General features: G+C 48.5%; 1 protein-coding gene across 1 annotated transcript in view; it reads left to right on the top strand.

The window, feature by feature from the left end:
• Positions 1-11,002, top strand: part of LOC142289831 (uncharacterized) — a 271,446-nt gene extending 260,444 nt beyond the window's left edge. The window contains exon 7 of the mRNA XM_075333758.1: positions 10,295-11,002. Coding sequence (XP_075189873.1) covers positions 10,295-10,368 — 74 coding nt within the window. The 3' untranslated portion in view covers positions 10,369-11,002. The remainder of the gene's footprint in view (positions 1-10,294) is intronic.
• Positions 11,003-12,194: the final 1,192 nt, after the last annotated feature.

Below are 12,194 nucleotides of genomic sequence, written 5' to 3'. Positions count from 1 at the left end.
TTGACTTTTTATGAATAATTATTTTGGGTATGCTACAATCTGAGCAAAGATGCTTGTGACAGTTTTTGACGTTGGTGAGCTGAGAGTATCCTCTATTGTATATAAAGGAATTGTAATTTTGTCTGTAATGATAATGAGATTGCTGGAAAGTCATCTGTATAGGACAGGAAGCTTAATACTAGCACAGTATTAGCCTTACCAGCTAGTGTGTTTAGTTTTTTTAGTTAAATATAGATAGTGATATGGTAAATAGAGAACCTACACAGTTTTTCAAATTAAATTTTAACATAAAAAATGATTTAAGCAATAGGTCAATTTGTTCTAACACATTGTCTTTTAGCTTCACATTTACTAAGCATATAAAACAAGATTAATTTGTATTAAATATTGCTTGCTTGTACTCATAGCTAGTGTCATTCCACAGCAAATTCAATAAGAGTAACAATCTTCTAATGGTGCAGATCACAATCACGTGATCTTGTTATGTGTGTGTAAATTTGAACCCTGCAGTTTCAACATCAATACTGATTTATCATATCTTTATCCTAATAATGATCTAGAAGTTCACTATTTCTATTAAAATATACTTTGTGGGTAAACCCCATTAACTAATAGACCTTGGATTAATAATAGGCCTGGATGTGTTAAACAATAGTCCTGTGCTGTGATACTGTATAGTGTTATTTGCTGTGTCTGATCATGTAGAGCGGCTCCAGTTCATGGTCAGCACATACCACAATTCCTGGATTGGAGAGGAAGCAAAAGTCACTTATGATAAGTGAGTATACAGACAAATAGCAAAGGCTCACAGCTGCTACTTTCCCAGGTAGAAAAAATGCCATGCCGGTTTTATCATAGGAGTGAGTGCGTCTCCAGCAGTCTGAGCTCATCATAAATCAAGTCAGTGACATATCACAGAATTGATTTGTTGTTGTTGAAGCAGCAGAAATACTCCTGTGATAAAACAGACAGGCAGGGGAATGTGTTCCTTCACACAAACAGCTTTGAGCCCCTGCAGTCTCGTCTGTTTTCTCACTTATCCTAAGTGACTTATGCTTCCCTCCTGGAGCTGCTGTATGTGCGGACCATAAGGCTACATTCACATGACCGTTCCCTTTTTGCGGTCTGCAAAAAACAGTCAGTTTTTTTCACGGATGCATCCGTGTGACATCTGTTCCGTATACGGTCCGTGTGCCTTCCGTTTTTTTTTGCGGATCGCAAAAAACGGAAGCAGCTACAAAGAAAAATAGATGGGTAGATATAGAGATGGATAGATAGATATAGAAACAGAGAGATAGAGGGATTGAAGGATGAATGAATAGATAGATGAGAAAGACATATATAATGTCCTACCCCCTGCATATTGTAAGCTGGCACCCTTTAATTACTTTCATGTTCATTAATTTAAAAAAAAAAAAAAAAAGACGATGTGGGGTCCCCCTTATATCTTTTGTAGCCAGCTAGGGTAAAGCAGACGGCTGCAGCCTGCAGACCACAGCTGGCAGCTTCACCTTGGCTGGTAATCATACCATAGTCACTGTCCCAGTCAATGAAGAACAGAATGTTCCCCATTGGTTGGGAGAGCAGTGCAGTGACCTGAGCTAACATGAATAGGTCAGCCCAGGTCACTGCAGGGGATGACTAGCGCTGCTGTCAGCAGGTTGGATGAGATCATTACCTGCTGTGACTATCTCCTGCACTCCTGACGTCAGCGCTGTCACTGACTTCTATGCCCGCCGTGTTCTCAGCAGTATCGCAGGAGCCCGTGACGTCACCGCTAGTGACAGTCTCGGGCTGCCCGCGAGATTTGATGTGAGAACGCGGCAGGCAATGGAAGGCAGTGACAGCGCTGACGTCAGTAGTGCAGGATATCATCACAGCAGGTAAAGATCTCATCTAACCTCCTAACAGCAGCGCTCGTCATCTCCGTGGCTGCCCGCACTGCAGTGTGAGAAGCTGCTGATACTGCAGTGTGGGCAGACACTGATACACTGTTGTGTGGGCAACCGCGGTTCTGGCAGGGAGCGGGACACAGACTGCACGGGCACCCGACGGAGGTCACACGGAAGTGCTTCCGTGTGGCTTCCAGGGATTTTGCGGGCCCATTGACTTGTATTGAGTCACGGTCCGTTATTATGGAACACAATAGAACATGTTCCCTAATAACGGAACGGACATACGGCATCTGATGTGTTTCTTTGTAGTATCAGATGCACACGGAAGTTCTTCCGTGTGTCATCCGATCCTACACAGAAGACATTGAGAAGATGGTCCTTTCCGTAGGTCCGCAAAAAAACAGGAACTAACAGGACAGACAGAACGGTCATGTGAATGAGCCCTAAACTAGAGCATTTGTGCATGTTCAAATGTCGAACACCGCAAATAACACGAGAAGATTTTTTTTTTTAACAGCTTACTACTCCACGATCTGTTGATTTAAAATGTACTTTGTTTCTTTGGACAATCCCTTTAAGTCCTGCTAAAAAGTTCTTGATCAATTGGGCAATTCAAAATGCTTGTCTTTATAAAAATATTCACTCCAGTTCCCGCTTTAGATGTAGAAAAGTGGTTGTTTAACCCCATAACGACTGCGGGCAGTAATATTACGTCCTAGCGGTCATAGTTTTACTGCCTGCGGTCTGCTGCTGGCAGCCTGCAGCAATCGGCGCATATCTCAGCTGATTTTTACATCTGAGATGTGTACCTGCTAGGCACGAGCAAAATCGTTATCTACCCCTGCCGTTTAACCCCTTAAATGGCGCTCTCAATATGTGAGAGCGCCATTATTGTGGCATCAGCGGTAAACCTTTACTTACTGGCCGATACCGGAAGTCATGTGACGTGATCACGTGACGTGATCGCGACACTTCCGGTGGTTGTCATGGTAGGACAGGGTCATATGATGACTCCTGTAGCTCTCATGACTCAGTTTCACCTGGTCGAGAGCTGGGTGAGACATGAAAGGAGTATATTTGCTCTTCTCAGCTCTGTAGCTGTGATCAGCAGATAGGGCAGAGCGATCGGATTGCTGATCCATATAATCCCCTAGAGGGACTAGTAAAATAAAAAAAAGTAAAAAAAAAAGTTCAAATCACCCCCTTTTCGCCCCATTGAAAATTAAAGGGTTAAAAAAAATACACATATTTGGTATCGGCGCGTTCAAAAATGCCCGATCTATCAAAATATGAAATCAATTAATCTGATCGGTAAACGGCACAGTGGCAAAAAAAAATCCAAACACCAAAATTACGTTTTTGGTCATCACAAAATTTGCGCTAAATGCAATAACAGGCGATCAAAACGTAGCATCTGCGCAAAAATAGTACTGTTAAAAACGCCAGCCTGAGACACAAAAAATAAGTCATCACTGAGCCATAGATCCCGAAAAATGAGAACGCTACGGGTCACGGAATATGGCGCAAAACGTGTGCCACTTTTTTCGGACAAACTGCTGATTATTTTTAACCCCTTAGATAAAAGTAAACCTATACCTGTTTGGTGTCTTCAAACTCGCACTGACCTCAGGCATCACACCCACACATCAGTTTTACCATATAGTGAACACAGTGAATAACATATCTCAAAAACAATAGTGCTTTATTTTCAATTTTTCCGCATTTGGAATTTTGTTGCCGTTTTCCAGTACACTATATGGTAAAACTTCCGGTTTCATTTAGGCTATGTGCGCACGTTGCGGTTTTTTTTTTCGCAGAAACGCTGTGTTTTGAACTGCAGCGTAACTGCATGCGTTCAGCTTGCCCAGCAAAGTCATTGAGAAAGCTGAAAAATCAATGAACACGCTGCGTTTGTAAACGCAGCGTTTTGGATGCCCAAAATCGCTGCAGGAAAAAAAAAGCAGCATATCACTTCTTTTGTGCAATGTAGCTGCATTCTTTACCCATTGTAATCAATGATGTGGGTCAGAACGCAACCAAAATGCACTTGGACTGCATTTTTGTTGCGTTTTGCATGCTTTTTTGACAAGCAAAACGCAGGTCTTTTCAGTCTCTGTCAATGTCGGTCAATTTCTGTCTGTGGATGTCGGTGAATCTCCCTCTGTGGGTCGGTCTGTCTCTTTCTCTGTCTCTGTCCCTCTCTCTGTCCGTCGGTCAGTCTCTCCCCCTCTCTCATACTCACTGATCCCCGGCGTTCACACTGCTCCGGCGGCTTTTCCTCTTTTGAAAATGCCGGCCGCTCATTATTCAATCTCGTATTCCCTGCTTTCCCCGCCCACCGGCGCCTATGATTGGTTGCAGTCAGACATGCCCCCACGCTGAGTTGCAACCAATCACAGCCGCAGGTGGGCGGGTCTATATCTTCCAGTTAAATAAATAATTAAAAAAAACGACGTGCGGACCCCCCCAATTTTGATACCAGCCAAGATAAAGCCACACGGCTGAAGGCTGGTATTCTCAGGATGGGGAGCGCCACGTTATGGGGAGCCCCCCAGCCTAACAATATCAGCCAGGAGCCGCCCGGAATTGCCGCATCCATTAGATGCGACATTCCCGGGACTTTACCCGGCTCATCCCGAATTGCCCTGGTGCGGTTAATCATTACAGGCGTCTCCCCGAGATACCTTCCATAATTAACCTGTAAGTGAAAGTAAATAAACACATACACCCGAAAAAATCCTTTATTTGGAATAAAAGACGAAAAAAACACCCTCTTTCACCACTTTATTAAAATCCCCAAATACCCCTCCAGGTCCGGCGTAATCCACACGAGGTCCCGCATCCAGCTCTGCTACATGAAGCTGACAGGAGCGGCAGTAGAACATCGCCGCTCCTGTGAGCTCTCCGCAGCAACTGAAGTGAATCGCGCCATCAGTGGGAACGTCATTGAGGTAATGCCGGTGTGTGTGCGGTGATGATGAGGGCTGTAGTGTCAGGATGTGTGCGGTGATGTAGGCGGTAATGTCGGGATGTGTGTGGGGATGTAGGCGGTAATGTCAGGATGTGTGCGGGGATGTCGGCGGTAATGTCGGGATGTAGAGGGGTAATGTCGGGATGTGTGCGGGGATGTCGGCGGTAATGTCGGGATGTCGGTGGTAATGTCGGGATGTGTGCGAGGATGTAGGCGGTAATGTCGGGATGTGTGCGGGAATGTAGGCGGTAATGTCGGGATGTGTGCGGTGATGTCGGCGGTAATGTCGGGATTTGTGCGGTGATGTCGGCGGTATTGTCGGGATGTGTGCGGTGATGTCTGCGGTAATGTCGGGATGTGTGCGGGGATGTAGTTGTAGGCGGTAATGTCGGGATGTGTGCTGGGATGTAGGCGGTAATGTCGGGATGTGTGTGGTGATGTCGGCGGTAATGTCGGGATGTGTGCGGGGATGTCGGCGGTAATGTCGGGATGTGTGCTGGGATGTAGGCGGTAATGTCGGGATGTGTGTGGTGATGTCGGCGGTAATGTCGGGATGTGTGCGGGGATGTCGGCGGTAATGTCGGGATGTGTGTGGGGATGTAGGCGGTAATGTCGGGATGTAGAGGGGTAATGTCGGGATGTGTGCGGGGATTCGATGGTAATGTCGGGATGTCGACGGTAATGTGTGGATGTAGGCGGTAATGTCGGGATGTGTGCGGTAATGTCGGGATGTGTGCGGGGATGTCGACGGTAATGTCGGGATGTGTGCGGGGATCTAGGCGGTAATGTCGGGATGTGTGCGGTGATGTAGGTGGTAATGTCGGAATGTGTGCGGTGATGTTGGCGGTAATGTCGGGATGTGTGCGGTGATGTTGGCGGTAATGTCGGCGTTAATGTCGGGATGTGTGCGGTGATGTAGGTGGTAATGTCGGGATGTGTGCGGGGATGTCGGCGGTAATGTCGGGATGTGTGCGGGGATGTAGGCAGTAATGTCGGGATGTGTGTGGGGATGTAGGCGGTAATGTCAGGATGTGTGCGGGGATGTCGGCGGTAATGTCGGGATGTAGAGGGGTAATGTCGGGATGTCGGCGGTAATGTCGGGATGTCGGTGGTAATGTCGGGATGTGTGCGAGGATGTAGGCGGTAATGTCGGGATGTGTGCGGGAATGTAGGCGGTAATGTCGGGATGTGTGCGGTGATGTCGGCGGTAATGTCGGGATTTGTGCGGTGATGTCGGCGGTAATGTCGGGATGTGTGCGGGGATGTAGTTGTAGGCGGTAATGTCGGGATGTGTGCTGGGATGTAGGCGGTAATGTCGGGATGTGTGTGGTGATGTCGGCGGTAATGTCGGGATGTGTGCGGGGATGTCGGCGGTAATGTCGGGATGTGTGTGGGGATGTAGGCGGTAATGTCGGGATGTAGAGGGGTAATGTCGGGATGTGTGCGGGGATTCGATGGTAATGTCGGGATGTCGACGGTAATGTGTGGATGTAGGCGGTAATGTCGGGATGTGTGCGGTAATGTCGGGATGTGTGCGGGGATGTCGACGGTAATGTCGGGATGTGTGCGGGGATCTAGGCGGTAATGTCGGGATGTGTGCGGTGATGTAGGTGGTAATGTCGGAATGTGTGCGGTGATGTTGGCGGTAATGTCGGGATGTGTGCGGTGATGTTGGCGGTAATGTCGGCGTTAATGTCGGGATGTGTGCGGTGATGTAGGTGGTAATGTCGGGATGTGTGCGGGGATGTCGGCGGTAATGTCGGGATGTGTGCGGGGATGTAGGCAGTAATGTCGGGATGTGTGTGGGGATGTAGGCGGTAATGTCAGGATGTGTGCGGGGATGTCGGCGGTAATGTCGGGATGTAGAGGGGTAATGTCGGGATGTCGGCGGTAATGTCGGGATGTCGGTGGTAATGTCGGGATGTGTGCGAGGATGTAGGCGGTAATGTCGGGATGTGTGCGGGAATGTAGGCGGTAATGTCGGGATGTGTGCGGTGATGTCGGCGGTAATGTCGGGATTTGTGCGGTGATGTCGGCGGTAATGTCGGGATGTGTGCAGGGATGTAGTTGTAGGCGGTAATGTCGGGATGTGTGCTGGGATGTAGGCGGTAATGTCGGGATGTGTGTGGTGATGTCGGCGGTAATGTCGGGATGTGTGCGGGGATGTCGGCGGTAATGTCGGGATGTGTGCTGGGATGTAGGCGGTAATGTCGGGATGTGTGTGGTGATGTCGGCGGTAATGTCGGGATGTGTGCGGGGATGTTGGCGGTAATGTCGGGATGTGTGTGGGGATGTAGGCGGTAATGTCGGGATGTAGAGGGGTAATGTCGGGATGTGTGCGGGGATTCGATGGTAATGTCGGGATGTCGACGGTAATGTGTGGATGTAGGCGGTAATGTCGGGATGTGTGCGGTAATGTCTGGATGTGTGCGGGGATGTCGACGGTAATGTCGGGATGTGTGCGGGGATGTTGGCGGTAATGTCGGGATGTGTGCGGGGATCTAGGCGGTAATGTCGGGATGTGTGCGGTGATGTAGGTGGTAATGTCGGGATGTGTGCGGTGATGTTGGCGGTAATGTCGGGATGTGTGCGGTGATGTAGGTGGTAATGTCGGGATGTGTGCGGTGATGTAGGTGGTAATGTCGGGATGTGTGCGGTGATGTAAGTGGTAATGTCGGGATGTGTGCGGGGATGTCGGCGGTAATGTCGGGATGTGTGCGGGGATGTAGGCAGTAATGTCGGGATGTGTACGGGGATGTCGGCGGTAATGTCGGGATGTGTGCGGGAATGTTGGCGGTAATGTCGGGGTGTGGGTGGGGATGTGGGCGGTAATGTCGGGGTGTGGGCGGGGATGTAGGCAGTAATGTCGGGGTGTGGACGGGGATGTCGGCGGTAATGTCGGGATGTGTGCGGGGATGTCGGTGGTAATGTCGGGTTGTGTGTGGTGATGTCCGCGGTAATGTCGGGATGTGTGCGGTGATGTCGGCGGTAATGTCGGGATGTGTGTGGTGATGTTGGCGGTAATGTCGGGATGTGAGCGGAGATGTCTGCGGTAATGTCGGGATGTGTGCGGGGATGTAGTTGTAGGCGGTAATGTCGGGATGTGTGCTGGGATGTAGGTGGTAAAGTCGGGATGTGTGCGGGGATGTCGACGGTAATGTCGGGATGTCGACGGTAATGTGTGGATGTAGGCGGTAATGTCGGGATGTGTGCGGGGATGTTGGCGGTAATGTCGGGATGTGAGCGGAGATGTCTGCGGTAATGTCGGGATGTGTGCGGGGATGTAGTTGTAGGCGGTAATGTCGGGATGTGTGCTGGGATGTAGGTGGTAAAGTCGGGATGTGTGCGGGGATGTCGACGGTAATGTCGGGATGTCGACGGTAATGTGTGGATGTAGGCGGTAATGTCGGGATGTGTGCGGGGATGTCGGCGGTAATGTTGGGATGTGTGTGGGGATGTAGGCGGTAATGTCGAGATGTAGGCGGTTGTGCGGGGATGTCGACGGTAATGTCGGGATCTAGGCGGTAATGTCGGGATGTGTGCGGGGATCTAGGCGGTAATGTCGGGATGTGTGCGGGGATGTAGGCAGTAATGTCGGGATGTGTACGGGGATGTTGGCGGTAATGTCGGGGTGTGGGCGGGGATGTAGGCGGTAATGTCGGGGTGTGGACGGGGATGTCGGCGGTAATGTCGGGATGTGTGCGGTGATGTCGGGATGTGTGCGGGTATGTCGGTGGTAATATCGGGTTGTGTGTGGTGATGTCGGCGGTAATGTCGGGATGTGTGCGGTGATGTCGGGATGTGTGCGGTGATGTCGGCGGTAATGTCGGGATGTGTGCGGTGATGTTGGCGGTAATGTCGGGATGTGTGCAGGGATGTAGTTGTAGGTGGTAATGTCGGGATGTGTGCGGGGATGTGTGCGATAATTTCGGGATGTGTGCGGTGATGTCGGCGGTAATGTCGGGATGTGAGCGGAGATGTCTGCGGTAATGTCGGGATGTGTGTGGGGATGTAGGCGGTAATGTCGGGATGTGTGCGGGGATGTCGGCGGTAATGTCGGGATGTGTGCGGAGATGTAGGCGGTAATGTCGGGGTGTGTGCGGGGATGTAGTTGTAGGCGGTAATGTCGGGATGTGTGTGGTGATGTCGGCGGTAATGTCGGGATGTGTGTGGGGATGTCGGCGGTAATGTCGGGATGTGTGCGGGGATGTCGGCGGTAATGTCGGGATGTGTTTGGGGATGTCGGCGGTAATGTCGGGGTGTGTGCGGTGATGTCGGCGGCAATGTCGGGATGTGTGCGGTGATGTTGGCGATATTGTCGGCAGTAATGTCAGGATGTGTGCGGGGATGTAGTTGTAGGCGGTAATGTCGGGATGTGTGCGGGGATGTAGTTGTAGGCGGTAATGTCGGGATGTGTGTGATGATGTTGGCGGTAATGTCGGGATGTGTGCGGGGATGTAGGCAGTGATGTCGGCGGTAATGTCGGGATGTGTGCGGTAATGTCGGGATGTGTGCGGTGATGTCGGCGGTAATGTCGGGATGTGTGCGGGGATGTAGTTGTAGGCGGTAATGTCGGGATGTGTGCGGGGATGTAGTTGTAGGTGGTAATGGCGGGGATGTAGGCGGTAATGTCGGGATGTGTGTGTTGATGTCGGCGGTAATGTCGGGATGTGTGCGGTGAAGATGATGATCAGGCTGCCACACACAAACAGAGCTGCGGTATGACAATGAAGTCGGGTTCAGTTCAACCGAGTTCATTCTCATCGCGCGACTCTGTGTCGGCTGTCAGCCGGCATGTAGAGGGGCTGAATTGCCGGGGGAACGCACTGTCAAAAATGCATCCAAAACGCATGGAAAAAGCATCCAAAATGCATGCGTTGTGGATGTATTTTATGTTATAAATGCAGTGTCCAGTCTGCCAGAGGGTGCGTTCTTTTCTGCACTGCAGAGAACGCAACGTTCGCACATAGCCTAAAAAGTACAGCTCGTTCCGCAAAAAATGAGCCCTCACATGACCATATTGCTTGAAAAATAAAAAGGTTACGTGTCTCGGAAGAAGAATGGCGAAAAAAAAAAACCTGAAAGCGAAAAATCAGCCGGTCGTGAAGGGGTTAAATAATGTATAAAACAATTTAAAGAAATACCTATCCCCACCCACACAGATTCCAGTGTGTTGCACTACAGCAAGTGCATGGTTAGGTCCTTTTTACCATGTTGTATTCACTCTACCCATGACTTGATGTTCACCAAACTGTCCATGTATCCTCCTAGTGTCAGAAGCATTCTGATGAATGTGGCCAGAAAAACCTCTTGGGCCACTGAATTATCTTCAAAATACATTACGTTATGTTGACGAAATTACTAGACCTGTGAATACTTACTGGAGTATTTTATTTATTGAAATCTCTTTTTTTTTTTTTTTTTCTAGGTCACCACTGCAAAATAACAAATCTTCTAGCTGGAGAAGCCGTGCTGGTCTACAGCAAATTTAAACCGGCATAGTTTACTGAAGGTTATTCTAATGTTAAATAATATTTAGCTACATTGTATACAATGTATCTGTGCAGAGAGCGTTAAAGTTTAAAGTTGGTTGTTCTGTTATAAAACATTGGATTCTTATACATAATACAGATTATGTAATTTAAAGGGAATCTGACAGCAGGTTTTTGCTATGTAATCTCAGAGCACCGTGATGTAGTGACAGAGACCCTGATTCCAGCAATGTGTCACTTACAAGGCTGTATTTAGCCATTTCAATACAATCAGTGTTTTATTAGCAGGAGATTACCCTACAGGGCAGCTGGCCTGGACCTGTTAATTCAATCATACCCATAGCACTGATTAGCAGCTTTCTGTTGCTGTACATTGTACACAGGAATCTGCTAGGGATTACATAGTCCTCAATATCTGAGCTCTGCTATGTCTGTAATAGAGAAAACCATGATTCTATGAAACCTGCCGCACCTAGGAAACTAAGTGATACATTGCTGGAATCAGGGTCTCTGTCCCTACCTCATGCTGCTGTCAAATCATATAGGAAGAACTTGCTGACAGATTCCCGTTAGTGTAACCATGCAAATAATGTTTATTGTTCTGAAAAAAGTTTTATATTTGTAAATTTGTAATGTACAAATAAAAGTAGTTGTAATGTTTTTTGTTCTTATTTTCTCTAACGTACCCTGCAGTGAATCTCCACAACCCACCTATGCGTACGTGTGTGTTTGAACATACAGGGCTTATACAATGGAAGAGCAAAGCAAACCACTTGTTAGAATGTAATAAAGAAATGAATTATTAGAATACGCCATTGATGTTCTCCCACTCTTAGGCAAAAAGGGACACCTGAACCATACAGTGATCACACGCTGATGGGGACACATGAACCATACAGTGATGACACGCTGATGGGGACACATGAACCGTACAGTGATGACACGCTAATGGCAAAAGGGACACAGGAACCGTACTGTGATGACACGCTAATGGCAAAAGGGACACAGGAACCGTACTGTGATGACACGCTGATGGTAAAAAGGGACACAGCAACCATACAGTGATGACACGCTGTTGGCAAAAAGGGACACAGGAACCATACAGTGATGACACGCTGATGGCAAAAAGGGACACAGGAACCGTACAGTGAGGACACGCTGATGGCAAAAAGGGACATATGAACCGTACAGTGATGACACGCTGATGGTAAAAAGGGACACATGAACCATACAGTAATGACACGCTGATGGCAAAAAGGGACACATGAACCATACAGTGATGACACGCTGATGGTAAAAAGGGACACATGAACCATACAGTGATGACACGCTAATGGCAAAAGGGACATTTGAACCGTACAGTGATGACACGCTGATGGTAAAAAGGGACACAGGAACCATACAGTAATGACACGCTGATGGCAAAAAGGGACATATGAACCGTACAGTGATGACACACTGATGGTAAAAAGGGACATATGACCCGTACAGTGATGACACGCTGATGGCAAAAAGGGACACATGAACCATACAGTGATGACACGCTGATGGTAAAAAGGGACATATGAACCGTACAGTGATGACACGCTGATGGTAAAAAGGGACATATGAACCGTACAGTGATGACACACTGATGGTAAAAAGGGACACCTGAACCATACAGTGATCACACGCTGATGGGGACACATGAACCATACAGTGATGACACGCTGATGGGGACACATGAACCATACAGTGATAACACGCTAATGGCAAAAGGGACACAGGAACCGTACTGTGATGACACGCTAATGGCAAAAGGGACACAGGAACCGTACTGTGATGACACGCTGATGG

Source organism: Anomaloglossus baeobatrachus, chromosome 2 (assembly GCF_048569485.1).
Source record: "Anomaloglossus baeobatrachus isolate aAnoBae1 chromosome 2, aAnoBae1.hap1, whole genome shotgun sequence".
NCBI lineage: Eukaryota > Metazoa > Chordata > Amphibia > Anura > Aromobatidae > Anomaloglossus > Anomaloglossus baeobatrachus.
Note: the sequence above shows the minus strand (reverse complement) of the source record. Positions and strands in the feature narration are given on the sequence as shown.